Source organism: Papio anubis, chromosome 7 (genome assembly GCF_008728515.1).
Source record: "Papio anubis isolate 15944 chromosome 7, Panubis1.0, whole genome shotgun sequence".
Lineage (NCBI taxonomy): Eukaryota > Metazoa > Chordata > Mammalia > Primates > Cercopithecidae > Papio > Papio anubis.
The window spans coordinates 44,760,191-44,775,078 of record NC_044982.1 but is presented as its reverse complement, the minus strand read 5'-3'; the positions used below and the strand labels follow the sequence as shown (position 1 = coordinate 44,775,078).

Sequence of the window (14,888 nt, the reverse complement as noted above, 5' to 3'; positions counted from 1 at the left end):
GAAGAACTGTTTATTCAAGAAAATAAATAAATAAATAAAAATAAAAAATTAAAGAAAAATAAAAAAAGAATCTACTACATCTTGGTAAGAACAGCAATAGGCAGTCAGTGGTACTTGAGTCATAACTTGCTGCTTTTACCACCCTGCCCACCTTGAGGAAAGCTCCACTCAGGTGAGTGTGGCCAAGAAGATGGGGCTGCTTCTTGCCCCAGATCCCCGTAGAGGACTATGAGCATTTTGGTCACAACCATTTAACCAGTCTTTAAGAAATTCCAAGCTTTCCCTCGTCTTCCTGTCTTCTTCTGAGCCCTTCAAACTCTTCCAGCCTCTGCCCATTACTCAGTTCTATGAAAGGAAAATAAATCTCAGAACCACAAAATCATTAAACCAAGCGAAAAGTCAAGCTGAGAACAATGTCTTATTTAGGAATAAAACTTCAAAATAAAGTTGTCCTGCCTAATTGGACCAAACCAATGTATATCTTACACATATTGATTGATGTCTCATGTCTCCCTAAAATGTACAAAAGCAACCTGTACTCCAATAATCTTGAGAACATGTCTTCAGGACCTCCTGAGGCTGTGTCACCAGTTCATCCCTAACCTTGGCAAAATAAACTTTCTAAATTGATTGAGATTTGTTCTAGATACCTTTTTGTTAACAGTTTGAAAGCCACTTCCACGTCTTTATAGCAATGCCTCAATCCTGGTACCAATTTTCTGTGTTAGTCCACCCGTGCGTTGCTGTAAAGAAGTACCTGAGGCTTGGTAATTTATAAAGAAAAGAGGTTTAATTGGCTCATAGTTCTGCAGCCTGTATAGGAAGCATGGTGCCAGCATCTGCTTGGCTTCTGGTGAGGCCTCAGGAGCTTCCAATTATGGCAGAAGGTGAAGGGGGAGCCAGCACATCTCATGGTGAGAGAGGGAGCAAGAGAGAGAAAGAGGAGGTCCCAGACTCTTTTAAACAACAAGATCTTGTGTGAACTAACTGAACAAGAACTAACTCACCACCAAGGGGATGGTGCTAAACCATTTGTGAGGGATTCACCTCCATGATCCAATCACCTCCCACCAGGCCCTACCTCCAACACTGGAAATCACATTTTATCATGAGATTTGGAGGGGATAAACATCCAAACCATATCATGTATCTCCCTGGAGGGACAAGCTGCTGGCATTTCTGCCCACTCTCATGTTCTGTTGCAAAGGCTAAATTCCAGATGAGTGGAGAATGGAAAGACTGGGGACTCCTTTCCTTCTTTCAGACTGCATTCATAGAGCAGTGGCTCTATCCCAGGTGCAGCAGACTGAGAGTAGTGGAACCCCAGTTGCCCTTATTGCAACTCACATATACGGTGTGAGTTCCATGCTAGGACAGACAAGCTGAGAAGAATGAATGGAAGCTACTTCCCCCTTGCAGAGCCTTGCTCATAAAGCAGGAGAGTCACTCTGAGAGAAGGTGACTGTCCCCATCCTCAGCTCTGGCTGGAGCAGTGGTTCAGAGATTTTGCTCAGGGGGAGAAACATCCATAAGAAAAGAAAATTCTGAAGCTCTTCCCAGAAGAAATTACTTTATTTGGAACGGAGTAGGGGAAAAATTGAACCTAAATGTGCTCTTGAAAACAATGGATATTTTGGTTGTAAGCAATTAAGAGGAGGCTGGTACCTTCTAAAAGCAACAAGCTAAACTGCAGACCAGAGTTTACCAGAGAAAGCTAGGGAAGAGATGGCTAAGAAGAGTCTTCCTGGGATCAGAGCAAACCTCAAGACTGAACTCAAAAACTACCTCTGCAAAGGGCCTAAATTTAATCTGATTAGACAATGGAGTAATTTAATCCCCCAGAGCATTGTCAAAAACAATAGAGCAATCAGTTAGCAATTAGTGGACTCTAACAGTTAAGTGGTTACTAAAAGGTAGACAGTTTAACAGAGAGATAGGGAAAGACAAAGAATACCAGTGAAACCACTATCATCCCAGGGTGAAGGGTGTAAGGAAGGTCAAGGCTGCAGTCTCTGAGGAACAACATCAGAAGCTTCACACTGAGCTGGGGAACTGGACTTCACTAAAATACTCCAGTCAAGTGAGTAAAATAAATAAATAAGTAAACAAAATCAATAAGCTCCAGAAGGGGAAGCAATCAATATCCATAATTATACAATAAGTTGTCTAAAGTATCAAATCTTTAACAAAAAAAGGCATGAGATATGAAAAGAAACAGGAAAATTTGATCCATACACAGGAAAAAAGGATGCAAGAGAAATTACATAACAGAGAGCCTTGATGGCTGACTTTTTAATAAAGACTTTAGAGCAGTCATTAAAAACATATTCAAAGAATCAAAGGAAACTCTGCTTAAAGATGTAAAGGAATGTATGGTGACAATAATTCATCAAATACAGAATACAAATAGCTAGAAAATATTTTTAAAAGAGCCAAATAGAAATGCTAGAGCTAAAAAGTAAAATAACTGAAATAAAAACATCACTAGATTCTTCATTGAGCACCTACTGTGTAGCAAGTACTTATAGGTGCTGATGGTACATTAGTGAACAGACACACACCCATTCTCTCAGGTTTATCTTTAACAGTATGGGAGGTCTTAGCCTGGGAAATGAAGTAAGAGGGAAAGAAATAAAAGCGATAAGGATTGGAAAGGAAAAAGCAAGCTATCATTACTATTGTTATTCACAGCTGCAGATATCATCTATATAGAAAGCCTAAAAGAATCAACAGAAAAATTATTATAAAAGTTTAACAAGGGGACTGGATACTAGATAAATATATATAATTCAATTGCATTTTTATATATTGGAGTTAAGCAAAGCAGTTAGAAAATGTAAGGCAGTCAAAGATACTAAACACAGTAGCTACACAAAAACGTAAGACATATAAGAAAAATCTAACAAAAGACAAGTAAAAAGTTCAGGGAGAAAAATTATGAAACTTCAGTAAAGATGCTACAGGTGACTTAAATGTTTATGGATAGAAATAATACAATAAAGATATTATTCCAGCTGGGCTCAGTGGCTAACACCTGCAATCCCACCACTTTGGGAGGCAGAAGTGGGTGGATCACTTGAGGTCAGGAGTTTGAGACCAGTCTGACCAACATGGGGAAACCTCATCTCTACCAAAAATACAAAATTAGCTGAGTGTGATGGCACATGCCTGTGATCCCAGCTACTTGGGAGGAGGTAGGAGAATCACTTGAACCCGGGAGGTGGAGGTTGCAGTGAGCTGAGATTGCACCATTGTACCCCAGCCTGGGCAACAAAGGCGAAACTCCATCTCAAAAAAAAAAAAAAAAAAAAAAAAGCTGTTATTCCTTCCCAAATTCAACTGACATCCCAATGGCGCTATTAGAGAAATTTGACAAGTCAAATTTAAAATTTATATGAAAAAGTGAAAATTCAAGAATAGTCAAGATATTCCTGAAGAACAATAAGAGAAATTTCTTTCTTAAGTAAATTCACTTAAAAAGCTGTAGTAATTAGAGTGGGTGTTAGAGAATTGAAATCTAAATGGAGCCTTGAAGGTAGGTAACAACCCTAGGGGTAGACTGAAGCTGGAGCCGGCACTAAAGGTCTCTTCCTGTGCCAGGCTTAACCACTTCAGTTTTAGAGGCTGGGAGGTTAAGGGATTTGTGGCCTGGGGAGTCCAAGTGTTTGAGTTGAGGATAGTAAGGCGGCTTAGAGTGGTAACTGTTTTACTAACAGTAATGGAAATACTGCACTATGATTTGGTATTTTAATAACAGATACAAAGCCATACAGTTGTGTACTGGTTGCAATTACCCATACAACTTGATATATAACAGAAGTGAATTTTGGGAAAGGATGGACTATTCAATAACAGATGCTGGAAAATTATGCATATGGAAAATACATATACATAAATATGGTTATACATATGGAAAAAAGTGAAATAGGATCCTTATACCATACATAGAAATAAATTTTTAGATGGATGAGAGTAAATTAAAAGTGAAAGGTAATACTTTCAGAGTTTCTGAATAAAATTGCAGCAGACATGTTGGCAGTCTGTTCTGGTCTAAATGTCTCCCAAAATTAATGTGTTGAAACTTAATTGCCAATGTGATAGCATTAAAAGGTAGGGTCTTAGCAGGTAATTAAGTCATGAGGACTCATGAATGGGATTAGTGATTTTATAAAAGGGCTGGAGGGAACTAGCTAGGCCTCTTTTGTCCTTCTGCTATTATGCCATGTGAGGACACAGCAACAAGTGCTATCTTGAAAGCAGAGAGCAGCCCTCACCAGGCACGGAATCTGCCAGCACCTGGATCTTAGACTTCCCAGCCTCCCAGAACTGTGAGAAATAAATCTCTGTTGTTTATAAGTTATCTATTATATGGTATTTTGTTATAGCAGCAGGAATGAGCTAATACATGGTCCAACAAAGACGTGTGCACCTCTTCCAGAGATTGGAACTATTGTTGGGGAAAGGTTGCCTAATTAGGGATGACATTTCTCAGCCACGTTTGCACCTGAATAAGTCCATGTGACTGAATTCTGGCCAATAGAATGTGGATTGAAATGGTGTATAACAGTGCTTCTCAAATTATCTGTTGTAATGAACCATTTCCCCCCAATCTATCATGGACCAGTACTTTTATAAACTTTAATAAAATTAAATTATTTTTAAAAATCTAAAAAGTCATATCAAATTATTCCATCAAATTTCTATATAAAGTTAATAAGCATTTGTATTAGTCTGTTTTCACACTGCTGTAAAGAAATACACCTGACACTGGGTAATTTATAAAGGAAAGAGGTTTAATTGACTCACAGTTCCACATAGCTAAGGAGCTTCAAGAAGCTTACAATCATGGCAGAAGAGTCGTTCATCTTACATGGTGGCAGGGGAGAGAGAGTATGTGTAGGAGAAACTGTTAAACACGAATAAAACCATCACATCTCATGAGAACTACTATCATGAGAACAGCATGGGAGAAACCTCCTCCATGATTCCATCACCTCCCTCCCTCAAACCATGGAGATTACAGGTCCGTCCCTCCACATGTGGGGATTACAATTTGAGATGAGATTTGGGTGTGGACACAGAGCCAAACCATCTCAGCACTTATTCTTAATTTCTGTACTATTGTGAGATGGAGAAGTAATAAACAGTTTGCAGACCAGTAGTTGTCAGTGAACCACACTTTGAGTGCATACCATTTCCAGGCCTGGCCCATAAAAATCTCTCATGCAATCTTCCACATTCTCGTTCTTCTCCAGTCCACAGGCTCGATGTCTTCACTAAAACATTCCAGCCAAGTCACTCAAGGTGCTCAAGGTGACCTTGAAAGTCAATCACTGAAGATGGCAGAGTTTTCGTCAGCTTTGGTCAGCAGGTAACTGCTTGAAGCAGAACCCTCCTCACCCCATCCTGTCATTAATTGAACTTAATGTAAAAGAAAAACAAGCTTAGTTTGTGTTAAGTCATTCAGCATTCAAGATTTATTAGTTATACTAATAATGAAATATAGGGAAAAAACTTATAACTTTAAGATACAAGAGCCCTTATTAGAAAAGATTTTGAAATTTGACTATATTTAAAAAAAAGAATTTCTATACATAAAAAAATCACCATAAAGATAGTAAATAAAAACAACCTAGGAAATAAACAACACATAGTACAAACACCAGTTTAGTATCCAGAATATATAAGGTGCTTCTACAAATCAATATGAAAAAGTCAAATGCCACAATTGAAAAACAGACAAAATATATAAACAAGCATGTCACAGTAGAGGAAATATGAATAGAAAATCAGAATTTGAAAAGATACACAACCACATTAGTATCAGAGAAATGTGTATTAAGACCACAATTAGAAGCCAAATTTGTGAGATGATACGGCTCAAGTAGGAAATCTCATGCACTGCTAGTGAAGTGTAAATCAGTCCTATTCTTTTTTTTTTTTTTTAAGACAGGGTCTCTTTCGGTCACCTAGGCTGGAGTGCAGTGGTGCGATCTTGGCTCACTGCAACCTCCACCTCCCAGGTTGAACGATTCTCATACCTCTGCCTCTCAAGTAGCTAGGACCACAGGCGCATGCCACCATGCCTGGCTAATTTTTGTATTTTTAGTAGAGATGGGGTTTCATCATGTTGGTCAGGCTGTTCTTGAACTTCTGACCTCAAGTGATCTGCCTGCCTTGGCCTCCCAAAGTGCTGGGATTACAGGTGTGAGCCACCACACCTGGCCAAGTCAAGCTATTCTAAAAAACAATTTAAAATTATAAAGTTGAACACTTGCACCTCTTATAATTTAACAGTGATGATAATGGTAGGTATATATTCTAATTCTAGGTGTATATACTCTAGATTCCTGCAACGTACAAGTAGAGTTGCCATATTTAGCAAACAAAAATATAATATGCCCAGTTAAATTATATTTTAGATTTAGATAAACAATGAATAATTTTTTTAGTTGATCTGAAAGTCATATTTAATTGGGCCTCTTGTATTTTATCTGACAACCCTATAAAGGTGACATATACAAGTGATCAAAGTAGCATTGTTTATGATAGCAAAATCTGGAATATACTTAAATTTCCATTGAGGAAATAATGAATAAGCAGTATATTTTTGCACAATAGAATATTAGCACTGAAAAATGAACTACAATTATGAGTAATAATATGAGTCAATCTTGGAAACAAGTTTTAAAAGCAATTCAAATAACACATATTATAAATTGCAATACCATTTTCATAAAACACAAAACCAACCACAACTAAAAAATATACCATTTAAACATACATACATATGTGATAAAATATATAAATGAGAAAGAGAAACAAAATTCAAGGTAGTTATTTATTTTATTTTTTGAGATTCGGTCTCATTCCGTAGCCCAGGATGGAGTGCAGTGGCATGATCGTGGCTCACTGCAACCTCTGCCTCCTGTAACCACCACTTCCCAGGCTCAGGTGATCCTCCCACCTCAGCCTCCCGAGTAGCTGGGACTGCAGCTGTGCACCACCATGCCCGGCTAATTTTCACCATGTTTCCCAGGCTGGTCTCCAACTCTTGGGCTCAAGCGATCCTCTTGCCTTTGTCTCCCAAAGTGTTGGGATTTCAGGCGTGAGCCACCGCACCCAACCAGTAGTTGTGATTAAAGTAGGGTACAGGCAAAGGAATAGGTCAGAGGAGGAAATCGCAGATTGATGTGAAGGTGTGGGTAATGTTCTGGTTCCTACACAGGTGAAAGGTGCACAGGTGTTTAACTGCTATGCTTTTTATCTCACACATCACATACATTTTTCTGTGACCTAAAATATCACATAACATTTAAAAAACAGGTCAAGAGGGCAGGGTGTAGTGGCTCACGCCTGTAACCCCAACACTTTGGAAGGCCAAGGGGAGTGGATCACCTGAGGTTAGCAGTTCCGAGACCAGCCTGGCCAACATGGTGAAAACCCGTCTCTACTAAAAATACAAAAAAAAAAAAAAAATTCGAGTGGAGTGGTGCATGCCTGTAATCCCAGCTAGTCGGGAGGCTGAGGCAAAAGAATCGCTTGAACCCGGGAGGCAGAGGTTGCAGTGAGCCGAGACCGCACCATTGCACTCCAGCCTGGCAACAAGAGCGAAACTCCGTCTTAAAACAAAAAACAAACAAATCCAAAAAACAAACAAAAAAACAGGTCAAGGATCAGAAAGTAAAGTGAATTGATACTCCATTTACAGACAGAAAGCCCAATGTTTTTCTATAATATCAGGATACCTCTCCTGAAGAATGATAGCATACCTTTCAATCAGAGAAATGGTCTAAAATTCAAAATGTTACTCCTGGAGGAAGGAAGCTAGGTGGCAACGTGTACACAAAAAGGCAATTCATCCAAATAATAATATAAGAAGTAGGTATTTTCTAAGTACTATGTAGCACAGGGGTGAATGCGTGGCGGGGTGGGAGGGCGGCTGTTTACAAGAGGGTATGAAATACAGCTCTTCTTTTCAAGAGTGGTTGCAGAATACCAGGGTTTACAAAGAGAGGGTCACACATTAAGCATCGTATTATGTGGGTACAGAGTATTAGGGTTCTCGATGACCAGAAGGAGAATGAGTTCAGTTTGTTTCCTAGCAAGCCTTCTTTAGCTTCTCTTCCCACGTGGGGGTGGGTGGGGTTGGGACTGTTCTTTCCTAGCTCAAAAGTTCACTTATGTCACACTAGGGTCACTTTAAAGGAGAGTGCTAGTAAGGGTAAAGTCAAGTTACATAACCTAGCGGAAAATGAAGACCTAAAACCGCTCGTGAGCAAACACAACACTTGAGACATAAACCTCTTCAACTAAACCTCTTCAATAGAAGGGTGGATCTTAGCACTCTGGGTGAAAGCAATCTCAGCCAGCAAAACAGCAGAACGCTTTCACGCACGCGCATTAAGCAGACGACCGGTAGCAAGAGCCCGGATAAAGGCGGAGCTAAAAGTGCCGGATAATACGACACGGAGCGCATGTGCGCACGCCGTAGGGGGCGGGCCGTTCGGGGTTGGTTTCCTGGGCGACCACCGCTGGTTAGTCGGTTAGAGGTGTGCGGGCTTCGGGGCCATGGGGACTCCTCCCGGCCTGCAGACGGACTGCGAGGCGCTGCTCAGCCGCTTCCAGGAGACGGACAGTGTACGCTTCGAGGCCTTCACGGAGCTCTGGAGAAACATGAAGTTCGGTACTATCTTCTGGTGGGTGTTTCTTGTCCACCACCCGCCTCTCCCTGCCCGCAGGTGGTGTAGAAAGTTGCCTCCTTCCCGGAGATACTGCACTTGGGAAGTGCTGAGAAGAGCGGCAGTCACCGAAGGTTGCCTCCATCACTCCTGGACCTTCCCCTGTGCGCAGGCAACGCACTTTCCCTGCTGTTTCATTGTGCCCTGATGGTTGTTGCGGTCTCTTCCCAAATATGCGTCTCTGCTTCGCCTCCTTTCTAAACTCCTCTCTCCATCTCCACTGCCTCCACCCTGACCCAGGCCACTATCATTTGCCCTTCCCCAGTCTTGTTCTACAGTCTTGTTCTAGGACCTCATGTTTAAAAACACACAAGCAAAGACAAAACCCTTCGAGATTGAATTAATCTTTCCTACAACACCAAAGTTGTTTTTTTTTTTGTTTGTGTTTTTTTTTTGAGACACAGTCTCCCTTTGTCGCCCAGGCTGGAGCGCAATGGCGCGGTCTCGGCTCAGTGCAACCCTCCGCCTTTCGGGTTCAAGTGATTCTCCTGCCTCAGCCTCCCGAGTAGCCGGGATTACAGGTGCCCGGCACCACGCCCGGCTAATTTTTTGTATTTTTAGTAGAGACGGGGGTTTCACTATGTTGGCCAGGCTGGTCTCGAACTCCTGACCTCGTGATCCGCCCGCCTCGGCCTCCCAAAGCGCTAGGATTACAGGAGTGAGCCACCGCGCCCGGCCCAAAGTTGTTTTTCAAACGTGCAAATTTGATCATGTCACTCTGCGGCTCATTCTGTAGTGGTACCCATTGCCTTTGGGATAACGCTTGAATTCTCTGACTTGCCAAGACCATTCCTCACTGGCCTTTGCCCATCTCTCCAGCTTCGCCTGCCAGTCCCCTCCATGCACTCACTTTCTTGCTCCAGCAGCTGCTTTTTTTTTTTTTTTTTGGCCCTCCACAGGCTTTTCCTAAGCCTGGAGCTTTCCACCGCAACTCTTGTTTTTTCCACCTTATTCTTTACTCAGGGTTAAGCTCAAATGACTTCTTCGGGGAAGTCTTTTTCGCTCTTCTAGACTGAGTACGCTGTTCATGTCCCCCCCACCCCCAGCACCCTGTTTTTATTTTATCTCACCGCTTGCCACGTTTTGTTGTAATGGTATAGTTGAAAACGCAGTGTGGGATTGTTAAGGGCATAGGTTATGGATCCCAATTGGCTGCATTTGATTGCAGGGTCCACTGTGACTTGGGGCAAGTTACTTGAGTTTCCATATCTGTAAAATAGAGGCAATGATAAACCTCAGAAGCTGTGAAGATCAAATGAGCTGCATTCTAAGTCCTCAATAAATGTTCATTATTATTTTTTTTTTCTTGAGACATAGTCTCGCTCTGTCATTCAGGCTGGAGTGTAGTGGTGCGATCTTGTATCACTGCAACCTCCACCTCCCGGATTCAAGACGTTCTCCTGCCTCAGCCTCCCGAGTAGCTGGAACTACAGCTCGTGCCACCATGCCTGGCTAATTTTTGTTTTTTGTTTTGTTTTTTTGTTTGTTTGTTTTTTTTTTTTTTTGAGACGGAGTCTTGCTCTGTCACCCAGGCTGGAGTGCAGTGGCCGGATCTCAGCTCACTGCAAGCTCCTCCTCTCGGGTTCACGCCATTCTCCTGCCTCAGCCTCCCGAGTAGCTGGGACTACAGGCACCGGCCACTTCGGCCGGCTAGTTTTTTGTATTTTTTTTAGTAGAGACGGGGTTTCACCGTGTTAGCCAGGATGGTCTCGATCTCCTGACCTCGTGATCCGCCTGTCTCGGCCTCCCAAAGTGCTGGGATTACAGGCTTTTGTATTTTTAGTAGAGACGGGGTTTCACCATGTTGGCCAGGCTGGTCAGATGTTCATTATTACTACCGTTTTAAATTTTTCGTTTGACTAGACTGACCTCTGTGAGGACAGTGGCTGGATGAATCTATTTTTATTAGCATAGTACATATAATATTGAAAAGGCTAAATAACTGATTTTCGGAATGAGTTAAACCTTATGATTAAAACTATGTTTTTCTGAACAAAATGTTAAAACTCATTTTCTCTTTGTCAGTGTAAACAAATTACCTTTGTAGTTTTTAAATTGCAAGAAATGGAGGATGAAGAGCTGTTCGTTGTACGGTTAATAAAAGGAGAGAGACTAATTTTTTTTAAATGGCTACTAAATGCAATGTATAGCTTTATTAAATGGCTACTAAATGCAATGTATAGCTTTATTGCATAAGACAGTTATAAAAAGCAGGTACAATTATCCTTGTTTTATAGATGAAGAAATTAAGGCTTAAAGAGGTTAAGTAATTTCTCCATTACAAAGATAGTAGATTGTAGAGCAGATGTTGGAAACTCTGTATCTGCCTGTTTCTAAAATCCGTAATATTCCACCGTACCACTTCTTGGGGGGAAAAATGCATTTAAGGAAAACTTAGCTAAAAATGTAACATTTACATTTTCTAGTAGGGAAAACCTAAAATGAAAAAAGACACAGGAATCACTAGTGGTGGATTTTCTTGAGAAATTACTTTGGTTACCATAACTAGAGTAGGTATTTTGTGTTCTTTTCGTATATTTATTATTTGAAGAGCCAAAACGTCCTTCTACTACCCCCTTCCCTTCCACCCCTGCATTGTAATCAGATGTAATGGAGCCCCTGTTTATGGCTGCAGGGTGAATGTCTTTATTGTTGCTGTTTTAAAAGTGAAAGTTCTACATATTTATATTTGTACAGTGTATTAGTCACTTGCATCAACACTTTGAGACATTTAGCTAATGTCTTATTTGAAATCTGGCATTTTTTATCTACTAATTTCAAGTCTTACATAGAAACCTATACAGTATGCACAAATATGGCTTCATTGTTTTATCCAAAGTGGTAAGAAGACTGTTACATTGACTTTTTTAAGGCCTTGTTTTTAAAAATTTTTTGTTAACTTAGCACAGCAGAACAGTTTCAGATAGTTTATTCATTATGCTGTTTATATCCACAGAAAATACTTGAGAACCTCGAAAATTTGAGACAGGTCTCAGTTAATTTAGAAAGGTTATTTTGCCAAGGTTGAGGACACGCCCTTGACACAGCCTCAGGAAGTTGTGACGACGTGTGCCCAGGGTGGTCAGGGCACAGCTTGATTTTGTCCATTTAGGGAGACGTGAAACATCAATCAATATATGTAAGAAGTACATTGGTTCGGTCTGGAAAGGCGGGACAACTTGAAGCAAAGACAGGAAGACTGGAAGTGGGGAGGGAGCTTTCAGGTCACAGATTGGTGAGACACAAATGGTTGTGTTTGCGTTCTTTTGAGTTTCTGATTAGCTTTTCCAAAGGAGGCAAATCAGATATGCATCTATCTCAGTGAGCAGAGGAGTCACTTTGAATAGAATGAGAGGCAGGTTTGCCCTAAGCAGTTTCCAACCTGAGTTTTCCTTAGTGATCTTGGGTACCCAAGATACTTTCCTTTCAGGTACATTTCCTGTGTTATTTCTTTGATTGATTGCCAAAAAAGCCTTGTTCCTCTCTTGGATGTTTGGACAAAGCTTTTGGTTGTATGCTGGAGTAGGCTCTTCTCCCCTGCTTCTCCCTTCTTCTAATGAGCTTGTGGTGCTCTGGACAATTAGGAGTGTGGGTTACTTTGTGCTGTTTCTCTAACTTTTTCACCTAGGCTTCCCAAGGACAGAGGAGATTTAGTGCAAATCCCTGAGAGTACTGGAGAAAATGTTCATTATGTAAAAAGTAAAGTAGAGGTTTGTCTTCAAAGACTTTCCTCCCCATCTAATTAAGACTAAATAGTAACTTTTCTTAGAAGCAAAATTTATTCAAAGACCTATGCTAACATTCTTAAATATCTGCTAGCCGTAATAAAGAAATCAGTGTATTTTATGTTCTTAGCTGTTACAGTTTAGCCTAAATATTTGCCCTGGCGTGCTTATACTGGTCCAAGCAAGCATTAAGTCATAGCCTGTTCCTCTTCCTTACTTAAAAGTGTTTTTACCTTTCTCAGCATTCCACAAGTTACTTCAAGTTCTAAGTTGATAGTCAATCAAGACAGATACAGAATGTGAAGTCCAAAGTAGACATGTCAAGTTATAAATGACCCTGTCTCCTTTGTTCAGTGTAGCAAAACTGCTGGCGACTGTCCCCTTTCTGTAGAAAGTAAAAAAATGGCCTTGCTGAAGACATAAAATTTACGTTCAAGTGCTGCTTCTCTACAGCACCAAAGAACAAGCATTTCTGACGATTATATATTAAAATGCACATAGTTCTGTAACATAACCATGATTATTTTAACATTACGGGTTTTAAATATTTAACCAATAATAATTTGCAACCCCTTCCTTCTTGCTCTTCAATTTGGCAAGTAAAGTTGATGCTTTTGGAAACTGCATCATGTTTACCTAGTAGTTGCCTTTGCCTTGGTGTGAAATTATCTCTGTGCTTGAATCATGAAAGAATTGGGTATGGAATCCTCATCAAATTATTATAACTACCGTTTAAACAAGTATATACTTCTGGCTTTTGTTCATTATTCACTTAATGAGTCATAATATATTTTCTCTCTGTTTATTAGTGGCAGAATGAGAAATTTAGAAAAGAACATGTTTACAAAAGAAGCTTTGGCTTTGGCTTGGCGATATTTTTTACCTCCATACACCTTCCAGATCAGAGTTGGTGCTTTGTATCTGCTATATGGATTATATAACACCCAACTATGTCAACCAAAACAAAAGGTAATACTTAGTGAGTTATTTTTCCTTTGCAGAAATGTAAAACAAGTACCATATTTTTATAATAAATATTATGTGATTAAATATGATTTAAATAAAACGCCAGTATTTTAAAATTATAATATGTTTGTGAAAATATGTTTACATTTAGTACAACGTTTTTTTTTTCTTCCTGGTTGCAGATCAGAGTTGCCCTGAAGGATTGGGATGAAGTTTTAAAATTTCAGCAAGATTTAGTAAATGCACAGCATTTTGATGCTGCTTATATTTTTAGGAAGCTACGACTAGACAGAGCATTTCACTTTACAGCAATGCCCAAATTGGTATGTTGCCTAAAATAATTTGGTTTTTTCAAAATGAGCAATTATACTTTATTGTCCATAAAACCTCTCAATCTCCAGAAAATGGAATGAGTATTGATAGTGTTCAAGACTTTTAGCCTTTTTTTTTTTTTTTTTTTTTGAGACAGGGTCTCACTCCGTTGCCCAGGCTGGAGTGCAGTGGCACCATTTCGGGTCACTGCAACCTCTGCCTCCTGGGTTCAAGCGATTCTCCTGCTTCAGCCTCCCGAATAGCTGGGACTACAGACACGCACCACCAAGCCCAGCTAATTTTTGTATTTTTAGTAGATACGGGGTTTCACCATGTTGGCCACGATGGTCTCGATCTCTTGACCTCGTGATCCACTCACCTCGGCCTCCCAAAGTGTTGGGAGCACCCGGCCTGGCTTGTAAGTTTTTTTTTATGTGTGTGCCTTTTTGATACAGAGTCTTGCCCTGTCGTCCAGGCTGGAGTGCAGTGGCGCGATCTCGGCTCACTGCAACCTCTGTCTCCGGGGTTCAAGCGGTTCTCCTGTTTCAGTCTCCTGAGTAGCTGGGACTACAGGTGCCCGCCACCATGCCTGGTTGATTTTTGTATTTTTCGTTGAGATGGGGTTTCACCATGTTGGTCAGGCTGGTCTTGAACTCCTCACCTCAGGTGATCACCCGCCTCAGCCTCCCAGAGTGCTGCGATTATAGGCATGAGCCACCGTGCCCGGCCTTGTAGCTTTTTTAAAATAGGAGATGGTATTTTCTAATTACTACTTTTTTTTCTGCAAACAAAAATGGAGACTTTGCTTTTGAATGCAGTATATCTGGATGCCACATATTAAGCGAATTGTTTTGAGAAGAAATTAGATTTGACATCTGCATTTGCTCATGTCTCAAACATCAGAGGAGGTTTCTGAAAGACGTACAAAATTGTTAAAAATTCTTTGGTGAAAAGTTGAAACTTCTAATAACACTTGTTTTTGTTTAATCTTGTGATAATTGAGACACTAGGTTGAAGAGCACTAGTTCTGATTCTGCCATTAGCTGGCAAATTATGTAATTTCTGTCTTACCTGAATTTGTAGGCATGTGGCGTGGCATGTGAAAGGATACTTCACAAGTCTAATAGTCTTTAGAACATGGATG

General features: G+C 40.4%; 1 protein-coding gene across 1 annotated transcript in view; it reads left to right on the top strand.

Moving 5' to 3' along the window:
• The first annotated feature begins 8,490 nt into the window (after positions 1–8,490).
• SNAPC1 (small nuclear RNA activating complex polypeptide 1) overlaps positions 8,491–14,888 on the top strand; it is a 33,419-nt gene continuing 27,021 nt past the window's right edge. Inside the window, exons 1-3 of the mRNA XM_003901898.5 lie at positions 8,491–8,699; positions 13,276–13,435; positions 13,615–13,755. Coding sequence (XP_003901947.1) covers positions 8,572–8,699; positions 13,276–13,435; positions 13,615–13,755 — 429 coding nt within the window. The 5' untranslated portion in view covers positions 8,491–8,571. The remainder of the gene's footprint in view (positions 8,700–13,275; positions 13,436–13,614; positions 13,756–14,888) is intronic.